The sequence below is a fragment of the Jaculus jaculus genome, chromosome 19, assembly GCF_020740685.1.
Source record: "Jaculus jaculus isolate mJacJac1 chromosome 19, mJacJac1.mat.Y.cur, whole genome shotgun sequence".
Taxonomy (NCBI): Eukaryota; Metazoa; Chordata; class Mammalia; order Rodentia; family Dipodidae; genus Jaculus; species Jaculus jaculus.
In genome coordinates this window covers 20,382,116-20,394,362 of record NC_059120.1, presented here as the reverse complement: position 1 = coordinate 20,394,362, position 12,247 = coordinate 20,382,116, and the positions used below count along the sequence as shown (strand labels likewise).

General features: G+C 42.5%; 1 protein-coding gene across 1 annotated transcript in view; it reads left to right on the top strand.

Moving 5' to 3' along the window:
- The window catches only part of Tgfbr3 (transforming growth factor beta receptor 3), a 226,714-nt gene that overhangs the window by 139,066 nt on the left and 75,401 nt on the right, over window positions 1-12,247 (top strand). The window contains exon 4 of the mRNA XM_045138245.1: window positions 220-357. Coding sequence (XP_044994180.1) covers window positions 220-357 — 138 coding nt within the window. The remainder of the gene's footprint in view (window positions 1-219; window positions 358-12,247) is intronic.

Here is a 12,247-nt window from a genome sequence, read left to right as displayed (position 1 = left end):
AAATGCATGTGCCCCCTTGTGCACTTGGCTAATGTGGGTCCTGGAGAGTTGAACCAGGATCCTTTGGCTTTGCAGGCAAACGCCTTAGCCACTAAGCCATCTCTCCAGCCCAGCTTGCACCTTTTAACAGTGAGCTGTGAAAAGTGTCCAGAGTTGTTTTAAGCGATGTGTGTGGAAGACCAACTCTGAGACTTGTCTTCGCTTTCTGTTGCCTCCTAGGTTACTCTGCATCTGAACCCCATCTCCTCCGTCCACATCCATCACAAGCCTGTTGTGTTCCTGCTCAACTCCCCACAGCCCTTGGTCTGGCGTCTGAAGACAGAGAGACTGGCCACCGGGGTCTCCAGACTTTTTCTGGTAAGTGTTTAAAACTCTTACAAATCTTGGTGCAAAGTTATAGTGACCCTTTTCTATTCTTTTTTTTTTTTTTTTTCTTTTTTGAGGTAGCATCTTGCTGTGTCCAAAACTGACCAGGAATTCACTGTGTAGTCTCAGGCTGGCCTGGAACTCATAGCGATCCTCCTACCTCTGATCCCCCAGAGTGCTGGGATTAAAGGCGCATGCCACCATGTCCAGCAACCCATGCATTTTGAAAGTCTTTTTGGTTTTGTTTTTCTGAGGCGGGAGCTTGCTGTGTAGCTGAGGCTGCCTTCAAACTCTCAGTCCTCCTGCCTCAGTCTCCCCAGTGCTGTACACCCAGCTTGTACAGTTTTTTGGGAAAAGATTTCTTTTCATTGAAATAATACTAAAGGATGTTATGTTTTTGGTTTGTAGGATATTTATTTGCACAAATGTGTGTGTGTGCATGCAGCAGGGCTTTTTATTGCTGCAGGTGGTGCAGATGAACTCCAGACATATGTGACACCTTTTTTCTTTTTTGATTTTGCAAGGTTGGGTCTCGCTCTAGCCCAAGCTTTCCTGAAATTCACTATGTAGTCTCAGGCTGGCCTCAAATTCATGGTGAACCTCCTACCTCTGCCTCCTGAGTGCTGGGATTAAATGCATGATGTACCACTTTTTGTATCAGGTTTTCTATAGGTACTGGGGAATCGAACCTTGATTGGAAGGCTTTGCAAGCAAATTCCTTTAACTGCTAAGCCATTTCCTCAGCCTTGGTATTACATTTTTCTTTATGCACTGGGGGGGGGGGTGGTATTTGGATGGCATAGGAAAGCCTTCCAGAATTAATCCCCAAAAGCAGAAGACACCCACATGTGTTTCATGGTTGGAGGGTTGGATCTGGTGCAGGACCTGCAATCATACTCTGTGTGGCCTGAGCACCAACCTCTGCTCTTAGGTCCCCTGGGTCCCCCTTAGAACATGAAGGGCACTGTCTAGACTGTAACCAGCCACTCGGTGTGTGGCCTGTGACTATAGAATAAATGGGCACAAGCCCACTCCTATTTGTATGTAACACAGGCCTTGCTTCTGATACGAGGAACTGTCTGTTGAGAAAGTGGCACAGTGAGTCCAAAATGAAATCATTTGTATTTTATTAAAAAAAAAAAAAAAAACTGGAGCCCAGCCCTTGCAGAATGGTCCAAATATTACCTACTATTTGTAAATCATGTCTTTTTGAGTTTGCCAGAACATTCAAGTTTGCTAGTCATGGAGCAATAGATGGGTTGTTTGGATGGAATGCTTGGGGTATGACATCATGTCTGTTGATGAGCAGCCCCGCAGCGTGGTAGTGATAAGTCACGTTGTCTATTGCGAGACCTTCATGCAAGAATCTTCACTATGGAGCTTTGGGCTAGTAACCCTCTTACCAACTGGTATCTAAGATGAAAAGTGCCCTCAGTTGAGTAGTTCTGTTTCTGTCTAGTGAATCTACTTTTCCTCAGTAAAGAGTTTAGTCTAGATCTCTAGTTTTTTGCCACTTGCATTTGATGACTATTTTCAAAAACTTGAAGGTACCCACTGAATAAAGTAAGAACCCATAGCTTATGCAGTTAATGGGTAGGTAAATAAATTTTAAGAGGGGAGGTGGTTAAACACTTCTTTATAATAAAATAGTAGTTAGTAAATGCATATGAAAAGAATAGGGGATTAGAAAGTCCCTTTTCAGCCATCACAGTGACAGTAGGTCCAGCAGGGATCATTAACAAATCCTTAAATACTCTAATATTTTAATGTTCCAATAATTTCAATATTCTAAAATTTACTTTCCCACAAGTTATTTGTTAATTAAGGAAGAGAAAATATTATGTGGCTGCTATAAATAGTGGGGAATAGCCATCAGAGTTTTAAGCAAGTGATAAGAATTAATATTACCAATATGGGGCAGATGGATCTACAACTGAGCGTTGAGAAAGAACATAGTTTTGCTAATACAGTACTCTAGCCAGAAATGAATGCAACCTGGATCCAGCTATGAGGCAACACTAGATAGAACCAAACAGAAAAACAGTCTTGTCTTCTTTAAAAAGCGAGTCATAAAAGGCTAAGAAAGGCAAAGGAGCTGTGCAAGATTTAAAAAGCTTAAAAAGATGTATGATCTTATTGGGAGGTGGGGCAGTTGCCATAGAGATCTTGAGAACATTTGGTGAAATTAGAGTTGAGCCTGCTGATTAAAGTATTATATCGATGCTGTATTTCTTATATTCAATAACTGCACTGTTGCTTAATATGAGAATATCCTTCTTACTAAGAAATATATGTAAGTGGTAAGGGGCAAATTGTTCAGAATAATACAGTGTATAGACAGAATAATAAAGCAAATGTGGCAACATGTTAAAAATTGGTGAAGCTAGTTAGAGTTTACTAGAGCTCTTTGTAGTATACTGACAGCAATGCTGTGTATATGAATTAATTTTAAATTGAGGAGCTGGAGAGATGGCTCAGCAGTTAAGGTGCTTGCCTTGCAAAGCCTAACAACCCAGGTTTGATTCCCCAGTACCCACATAAAGCCGGGTGCACAAAGTGGCACATGTTCTGGAGTTCATTTGCAGTGGCTGGAGGCCCTGACATGCCCATTCTCTCTGTCTATTTTACTCTCTATATCTCTCTCTCTGCTTATAAATAAATAAATGAACAAACAAATTTTAAAAAATGAAACAGTTAAAAATTCAAAAGACCTGTTTGCATGGTGGTGTGTGTTACCAAAAACATATTATGGCCTTTTTTTTTTTTTTAGAATTTCAACTCATTTCTTCTTTATTTAAAAGGCCAGAAAAGTAATGATTTTATCATTAGGACATTTATCAAGTACTTAGCACATTTCAGGAATTACACTAAGGGCTTTCATACTTTATCTCATTTAATTCTTACAACGTTCTTATAGATAAGGAACTAAGAGGCTTAGCTGTGGCCCATATCATATGTAGTATGCTAACTTGACTCCCTTCATATTCCTCATCATCAATCTTCTATAATTAAAATTATTTATGAGAGTAAGACTTAAGTCCATGATCATAAAGTCAAGTGTACATTCAGTCATTAGATCAGTCCTCTAGATCAGAATGGTCCAGTATTATGGGAACTCCTTACGAATGGCTATTTAAACCAATTCAACTTTTAAAAGAATGCAAACTGATCCTGGTTGCATGGGCCTGTACCCCCAGCTACTTGGAGGCTGAAGCAAGAGGATCATAAATTCAAGACCAGCTTGGGCAACTTTGTGAGATTCTCTCAAAACTTTTAAACAGCGAAATAAAAGGCTGAGTCAGTGGTAGAGTGCTTACCTAGAATGTGCAAGGCTCTGTGTTTAATCCAAAGGACTGAAAATAAATAAAATAAAAAAATCTAGTTCCATTTTTCAGCCACACATCGGAAGTCTTCAGTAGCTATGTGAGGCTACTAGCTACCTCAGTGGCCAAGTTAAAGAGAGGTCATAAACAAAGACTATCTCTATCGATGTTTGATTCCGAGCAGTAATTGGATATATCTGTTTTTGTAGACTTGACTTTTCCCAATTATAATTTGGGAATAGTGATGGCTTCCTGCACCAGAAGGATGCTATCTTGATTAAAAGGAAATTCCATATAAAATATTTTCTACAATGCTTGCCACTAGTAAATTTGTCTTGGTAAATTCATAGACATTTTTCTTTTCTGTTATTATTATCATTAGCCAAAGCAAAGGGCAATTGGGAAGAGTGTTGAATTAACATTTGTAAGGATAAAATAACTAACTTGGCTGGTCTTGGCTCCCATTTCCCTGGGCGGTAGGTCCAGCTGAACAGCATAGGCCATCAGTGTCATAGTTGTGCTTACTGGGTTTTTGGATGCCTTCTTCAGTCCACTCTATGGGCTTTAGGGGAAAGTATCTTTGTTTATTTACTTAACTTTGCTTAGTAGCTGTAAGAACCGCTTCTAGGTCATTAGTTTAAAATACACAATAAAAAAGGAGACAGTTTCAGTAAACAACCTATTATCAACCCTATTTGGAGTTAATCCCATGTAAGGAGATTGCAGAGCAAGTTATAAAGTAGAAGTGACAAGCCCTGGAGAGGCAGCAGTGGGAAAAGTCATAGGCTTAAGTTCCAGGACTTTCATACCCCCAGCAGGCTTCCTTTAGGGAAAGTGATTTCCTCCCATCTGCGTATTTCTTGGCTGGAAGACTTGGTGAGAACACCTGCTCTTCCCTCAGGTTCTCAGAGCAGGGCACAACAGGCCATGTGAGCTCTCTGTCCAGCCCAGCAGCCCTGCCCTCCTCCTGAGGCCTGAGGTGAATTTCATCATCGCCTTCCACTTCTCAGGGCTGGCAGCAGAGGGCCAGTGATGGGTAGACAGTGTATGGTAGCACATCGTGTCGCTCCATTTGATATAGTTAGAAGCCAGAGTTGGAAAATGAGATAACTAAATTGTTTGACGCAAAGTCAGGCCTCGGGATGCTCCAGAAATGGCTTCCTCATTTTCATCATTCCTTTCCATGTTCTCCAGTGAGCTTGTTGCAGTGGAGAGAAAGGATGAGTCCCTTGACCCTCAGTCTACGATACACGTGTCTTGTGTTCTCTTGACATGTAATACTCACTGAAGGGTTCCCATGACTCTAAGCTGCCTTTACTTTTCAGGAAGAGTCACAGAATACTTTGATAGTTATTTATTTTTCTTAAATCGCATGGTGAGAAAAGTTCATGTCTTCTACCTTTAATAAACTGAGAGGTCGACATTGTTACAACTGTCCAAATTCAAAACAGAAAGCTTGCATGCTTGCATAATTATGTAACTCACAATGTCTTGGGTATTCACTTTTTTCCCCTTTTAAAAATATTTATTTATTTATTTGTGAGCAGAGAGATTTAGAAAGGAGAGAGAGAGAAAGAAAGGGGGGGAGGAGAATGGGCACACCAGAGGTTCCAGCCGCTGTAAATGAGTTCCAGGTGCATACACTACTTAGTGCATCTGGCTTCTTACATTGGGTGCTGGGGAATTGAACTCGAGTCATTAGGCTTTACAGGCAAGTGCCTTAACTGCTGAGCCATCTCTCCAGCCCCTGGTATTCACTTTTAATAATCTAAAGACACTCGATTTTAATACTGTCTCATACAGGCATCTTTTTGTCAAATTCTCCTCCTGATTCCATGGCACAGGAAAAGATCATGTCCAGCATGGGGAAAAGGATTTTCTTTGCAAGTCAAGCGGCTGTGGCTACCTAGGAGTTGGGAATGGGTGAAGAATGTCTCATGATGAGTCACACACGTGTCTGCACTGTATGTAGATGGTCCTGAGGGTACTCATAGGTTAAGGCCATCTCTCAGTGCAACCAAGATAAAAAGTCATCTTTTCTTTAGGGCTGAGGCTGTGGCTCAGCTGGCAGAGTGCTTCTCTGACCTGTACAAGGGTCACTAGGGTGGCTGTGATGAAACGGACAGATACATGTTGCTGGACATAGACAAGGGGAGCAATAACATAAAACACGTGTCTAAAAATATATAAAGCGCCATTTTTCTTTCTTTTTAAAAAAATTTTATTTTATTTGTTTATTTATTAGAGATGGGGGAGGGGGAGACAGAGAGAGAGAATGGGTATACCAGGGCCTCTAGCCACTGCAAACGAACTCCAGGTGCATGTTCTACCATGGGCATCTGGCTTACATGGGACCTGGAGAATTGAACCTGGGTCCTTAGGTTTGAGAGGCATGTTCTTTAACCACTAAGCCGTCTCTCCAGCCCCCATTTTTCATAATAGCAAAAACAATAAAAAATAAAAAAAAGAGACAGTAACAAACTAGATGTTCAACTGATGAATGGATGAAAATGAAGATCTAGCCATACAATGAGCTATTATTATTTGACCACAATAAAGGAAAAGAGTTCTGACTTATGCTGGAACATGGATAAACCCTGAAAGCACTGAAAGAAGCCAGGCACAAAAGACTATGTATGTATCTGTGTGATTCTCTTTATTTGAAATTACCAGGACAGGCAAATCCCTAGAGTCAGAAAGCCCAAGCGTCATCACCAGTGGCCTATGGGAGGGGAGGATGGTGCCTGAATACTTATGAGGGTCTGTGACATCTGGAGAAAAGACAATGAAAATGTTCAGGCCTAACATAGTGGTAAATAGACTATACTTTTTTGTTGTTGTTGTTTCAAGGTAGGGTCTCACTCTAGTTTAGGCTGACCTGGAATTCACTATGTAGTCTCAGGCTGGCCTTGAGCTCACAACAGTTCTCCTACCTCAGCCTCCCGAATTTTGGGATTAGAGGTGGTGCCACCCTGCCCAGCAGAAAAAATGAGAGAATGAGCTGGGCTTGGTGGCGCACACCTTTAATCCCAGCACTCAGGAGGCAGAGGTAGGAGGATCACCGTGAGTTCAAGGCCACTCTGAGACTACAGAGTGAATTCCAGGTTAGCCTGGGCTAGAGTGAGACCCTACCTCAAAAATAAATAAAAACAAAAATAAAAAAGAATGAGAGAATGGCCGCACCAGGGCCTCCAGCCACTGTAAGCGAACTCCAGATGCCTGCATCTCTTTGTGTGCATCTGGCTTTATTTGGGTACTGGGAAATTGAACTAGGGTCTTTAGGCTTTATGGACAAGCGCCTTCACCACTGAACCATCTCTCCAGTCCACACTGTTTTTGAGATTATGCTGAAAACACTGAATTGTACAGTTGAAAAGGGTGATGATTGTGGTATGATACATCAAGAAAACCTCACTGTAATACTCATTAAAAGGGCTCATGCAGGGACAGGGGACGTAGCTCCTTGGTGGTAGAGTGCTTGCCTAGCATGTACAAGGGCCAGCTTTTGATTTTGGAATCATGCTTGGGCATGACTAAAAGAAATAAGTAAATAAATTATTGATTTTTATACCTTATCTATTTAAATAGTGGGGCTGGAGAGATGGCTTAGTGGTTAAGGCACTTGCCTGCAAACCCAGGTTCGATTCCCCAGTACCCACATAAGCCAGATGTACAAGGTACCACATGTGTCTGTAGTTCATCTGCATGGGTAGAATCCCTGGTGTGCCCCATTCATTGCCCCCCTCTCTCCGCTTCTTTCTCTCTCTCAAATATATAAATAAAATATTTTTAAAAAATTAATAAATAAGCTTGGGTGGAGGTGGACTGCCAACCCAGAGCCTCATCCATGCTAAGCATGTGTTCTGTTGCTGATCTGCACTCCCAGTCCTAAACTAGGTTTTAAAATGTATCTCTTTAGTTAGTCCATGTACCTGAATTTTTCCTTTCCTTCCATTTGTTCCTCTCCCCTTCCCTCCCCTCTCCTCCCCTCCCCTCTGTTTCTTTTCGTTCTTCCTATTCTTTCCTTCTTCCTTTAAAAAAAAAAAAAACAAACAAAAAAAACTTTGTTAATTTGCATTCCAATCCTGAGCACTATCTCCTGTGAGGACCACTGACTTGGAGCTGAGGGCACACAGAAATTTTCAAGATGAGACCCTAGCAGCCTGGCATGGTTACACCTGTAACCCCAACACTTGGGAGGTACAGGTGGGAAGATCAATAGCTCAAGGTCAGCTTGTACTACACACAGTGATACTCTGTATAAAGAAAAAAAATAGACTCTAATGCTTGACATCTCCTAACATAACATGCCTGGAGTAGAGACCACAGCTGGCCTATTTATACTAAATTTGGCCATTTTGGATGTCCATAAAGAAAACACAGGTATCTAAGATTAGGAAAGTCTCAAGAAATAAGTAGCTTCTTCCAACTGCATTCTCTTGTGAGAATACTATTCTGTGCTTTCTGTTTTCCCAGCCATTTATCATCATTCAAATCAGAGAAAGTAAACGCATGTGGATATGTGTATCTTTGGGGGCTGGGGGAAGTGGAAAGGAGGGGAATGGTGGTCTCTAAGTACAGTTACCAGAGTTAGCAAATAAAAATACTGAATGGGGCCTGGTGTGGTGGCGCACACCTTTAATCCCAGCACTTGGGAGGCAGAGATAGGAGGATCACCATGAGTTTGAGACCATTCTGAGAATACAAAGAGAATTCCAGGTCAGCCTGGGCTAGAGTGAGACCTTACCTTGCAAAAAACAAAAAATTAAAAATTAAAAAATACTAAATGGGGCTGGAGAGTGGCTCAGCAGTCAGGCACTTGCTATAAAGCCTAACAACCTGGGTTCGACTTCCCAGTACCCACATAAAGCCACAAAGTGGTACATGTATCCAGAATTCGTTTGCAGTGGCTAGAGGCTGTGGCACACCTATTCTCTCTCTCTCTCCTTGCAAATAAATAATAAAAATATTTTTAAAATACTGAACACCCAGTTGAAGTTGAATTTCAGATAAATGCCAAATAGTTTTCTTAGTATGCCTATGTAATGTTTTAGACATAGTTATACCAAAATAAATTATCTATTGCAGAGGCTGGGGAGATTGCTCAGTGGTTAAAGGCTTTTGATTGCAAAACATACAAGCCCAGGGTTCAACTCCCCTGCCAACTATGTAAAGCTGGACTGGCATTTGTTGCAGTGGCAAGAGACCCTGGTGTGCCCATACACACAGACACACAAATAAATAAAAATGTTTAAAAAAAATTTTTAAATTATCAATTTGTGGGCTGGAGAGATGGCTTAGTGGTTAAGGCATTTGCCTGCAAAGCCAAAGGATCCCAGTTTGACTCTCCAGGACCCACGTAAGCCAGATGCACAAGAGGGGGGTGGGGTGCAAGCATCTGGAGTTCATTTGCAGTGGCCGGAGGTCCTGGCATACCCATTCTCTCTCTCCCTCTTTCTCTCTCTAAAATAAATCAACAAAATAAAATAAATTATCAATTTGTGAGACATTTAACTTGGTGTTGTGTGTGTGTGTGTGCATCCATGTGTGCACGTGTGCTATGGTGCGTGTGTGGAAATGAGAGGACAAGCTCCAGGTGTTGGTTCTCACCTTGTCTGAACCAGACTCTCTCATTGCTAGCTGCTGCAAATGGAACACCAGACTAGCTGGCCCACAAGCTCAAGGATTCTCTTATCTCCACATAGCAGTGCTATAGGTATGTTGGAATTACAGATGCCTGTTCCTTGCCTCTGCCTTTATGGGGGTTCTGGGGGTCAAACACTGGTCGTTAGACTTGCAGAACAAATACTTTTAACCACCAAGCCATCTCTCCCATCTAATGTCTCGTATCTTATCTGGTAACTCCAAGGTTAATTCTGGTTTCTGTGTTTTGTTCACTTCTTAGCCTGGGTGTTGGTTAAGCCCGATTACTAGTTGTGCCTCTACCACTAGCTGGATATACATCATTATTCAAAATGACTCATCTACTCAGGCTCCGGTTCCTGCATCTTAAGATGAAGGAGTTGGATTAGCTGATCTCCAAAGTTTCTCCCAGCTTTTAAACTCTCTGATTCTTTGATAATACAACTGCTAGATATTATATCCCAACTTAATTGGAAACAGAAAATGGCAATATGAACATTGCGTCTTCAGCAAATCCAAGTAAATATCAAGGCAGGGCAGTTGAAATAAATGAAAGAAACCAAACCTTATGCTATTGGCTTTGGATTAAAAACAAATCAAAACTTAATCCTAATGAAAGATGTAAATTAATACCAGGAACATGCTTAATATTTAAAAACAGCTCTGCATTTCCAAGGCAGGGGGAGGGGTGGTTGAAAAAAAAATAGTCATGCTTGCCAAAATCTGGTTTATTCCTTTTACTTAAACTGGAGGGGGGAAAAAAAAAGTCCAAATATTTTGGGCCCCTGCCACCAAACCACAAGCCGTTCTCTGGCCTGTGCTGCAGCCTGGATGACTGACAAGGCTTGGTGAAAAACAAGTGCTATTTGTTTGCCTGGGCCTCATATTTAACTGGAAATCAAAGGCTGAGTTTCCAATCAGTTGTTAACCAGCCCCAGATGTAAGCTTCGAGCTGCCCCTGGAAGGGTACCGTTCAGCCTGTACCACAACGCGTGTGCCTCCATTGCTTTCCACGAAACGTCCAGAAAGGCCCTGTGAATAACTCAGACATTCAAGCTTGCGTGTGGAGGAGGGACCTTAAAAAATTCTGTGTACTAGTGCTGGAGAGATGGCTTAGCAGCTAAGGTGCTTGCCTGCGAAGCCTAAGGACCCAGGTTCGATTCTCCAGGGCCCACGTTAGCCAGATGCACATTATGGTGCATGCATCTGGAGTTTGTTTTTCGGCGGCTAGAAGCTGTGGCACACACACACACTCTCCCTCTCCCCACTAAATAAATCAATAAATAAAATGATTTTTAAAAATCTGTGTTCTATTGTGTTACATTTTTTTAAAATCTGGATTTTTTTTTCTTTTCTAATACCTTCCATTCCCTTCTTTGGCACACTTAAAAACAAAAACAAAAACACAGCGCTGGAATGCCTGGTTTGTTCATGCCTCCAACAGTCAGTCTTTCTCCCTATTCTCTTGAATTGGGGTGACCATAGAAACGTGGAGGAAAGGGGTGAGTGGCCTGGCCTCCGGGAGCTTCCTTCTATAGGGCAGAGCTGGTTAGGAATTTGGGAGTTGCAGAGATTTTTCTTTTTCTTTGTTGGTTTCTTCGAGGTAGGGTCTCATTGTAACTGAGGCTAACCTGGAATTCTCTCTGCAGTCTCAGGCTGGCCTCGAACTCACAGTGTTCCTCCTACCTTGGCCACCTGAGTGCTGGGATTAAAGGCATACATATCACATCTGAACAGCTGAGGTTTTTTTTGTGTGTGTGTGTGTACAAATGTACCTTTTCTTTGTATCCTGGAAGTTAGGGAAAATGCAATTCTACTCTTGCATGTGAACTGAGGCGGTGTCCCTACGAGGCCCACTTTGGGGAGGGGCATGTGGCAGAAGGGCCAGAGGTCCTGCACGCGCACGCGCACACACACACACACATACTCTTCGGGGTTTGAAAGTGTCACCCCCATGTTCTGTATGGGTCTGGATATACCATTTTGGGTTTTGCAGTGAGGTCTTTCACCAAATAAATTCTCTTCTTGAAGGCAAATTAAATAAACGCTTCGAGGCTGGTGGTGGTTCTCTTCAGTGTCTCTGGTGGAATGACTCATTGTGTCCTGAGGAGATTCCAAGTGGTTGTGTACCATGCGTTTCTTTTCCAGAGACTGCTTATCTGCTGGTTTTGTGGCTTGTCCCTAAGAGCCTTAATTATACAGGGCTTGATCCTCTCATGAGCTGGGGTCAGTCAACTACCATATTTCCTAGGAACGAGTTTCTGGCCCCTTTGTGGTAAGAAAGCACTTCCTAAATGTCACTGTGGCAAGGAGAATATTGGAGAAATTCCAGTCAGTTTCAACTGCAAAACCTGGTCCAGGAAAGGTTTGAAAAGCTCCCTAACATTGAACAACTCCCCAGGATTTAGCCTAACTCACTGCAGGAAGGTGGGGGATGTTGCCAGTGGGTGAGTGACCTGGAGCCCTTGGGAGGTTCGCCCTGGTGTGTTTTCCTGAGCAAGACATCCTGTCCAGGAGGGGTCACGCAAGCGTAGACTTTTCCTGGCTCTGACTGGACGTGTTGTGTCATGTCTGTGAAGGCTTTGCTTTCATTCAGCAAATTGAGGTTAAATAAACTCACTTTCACAGAGGCGAGGGTGGCGGTTCTTTGTGTGGAGCCCCATGGCATCCCTTAAGGCTTTATTGTGCAAGGCTAATCTGGTAATCGGATGCCTCGGCCCTTCGCAAGCACTGGGCAATTGTATCAAATGTTAATCTCTCATGCCATGGGTACCATGGCAGGTAACCTCCAGAGACCAGTTTGGTGGTGGTGGTGGGGGGAATGTGAGTGTTTTGTTAAGGGAGGTTGCAGAATGTTTTATTTTCATGTAGTGGGAAGGAGGAAAGCTCTATCCCCCAGGAGGCTCTGGGAGGCT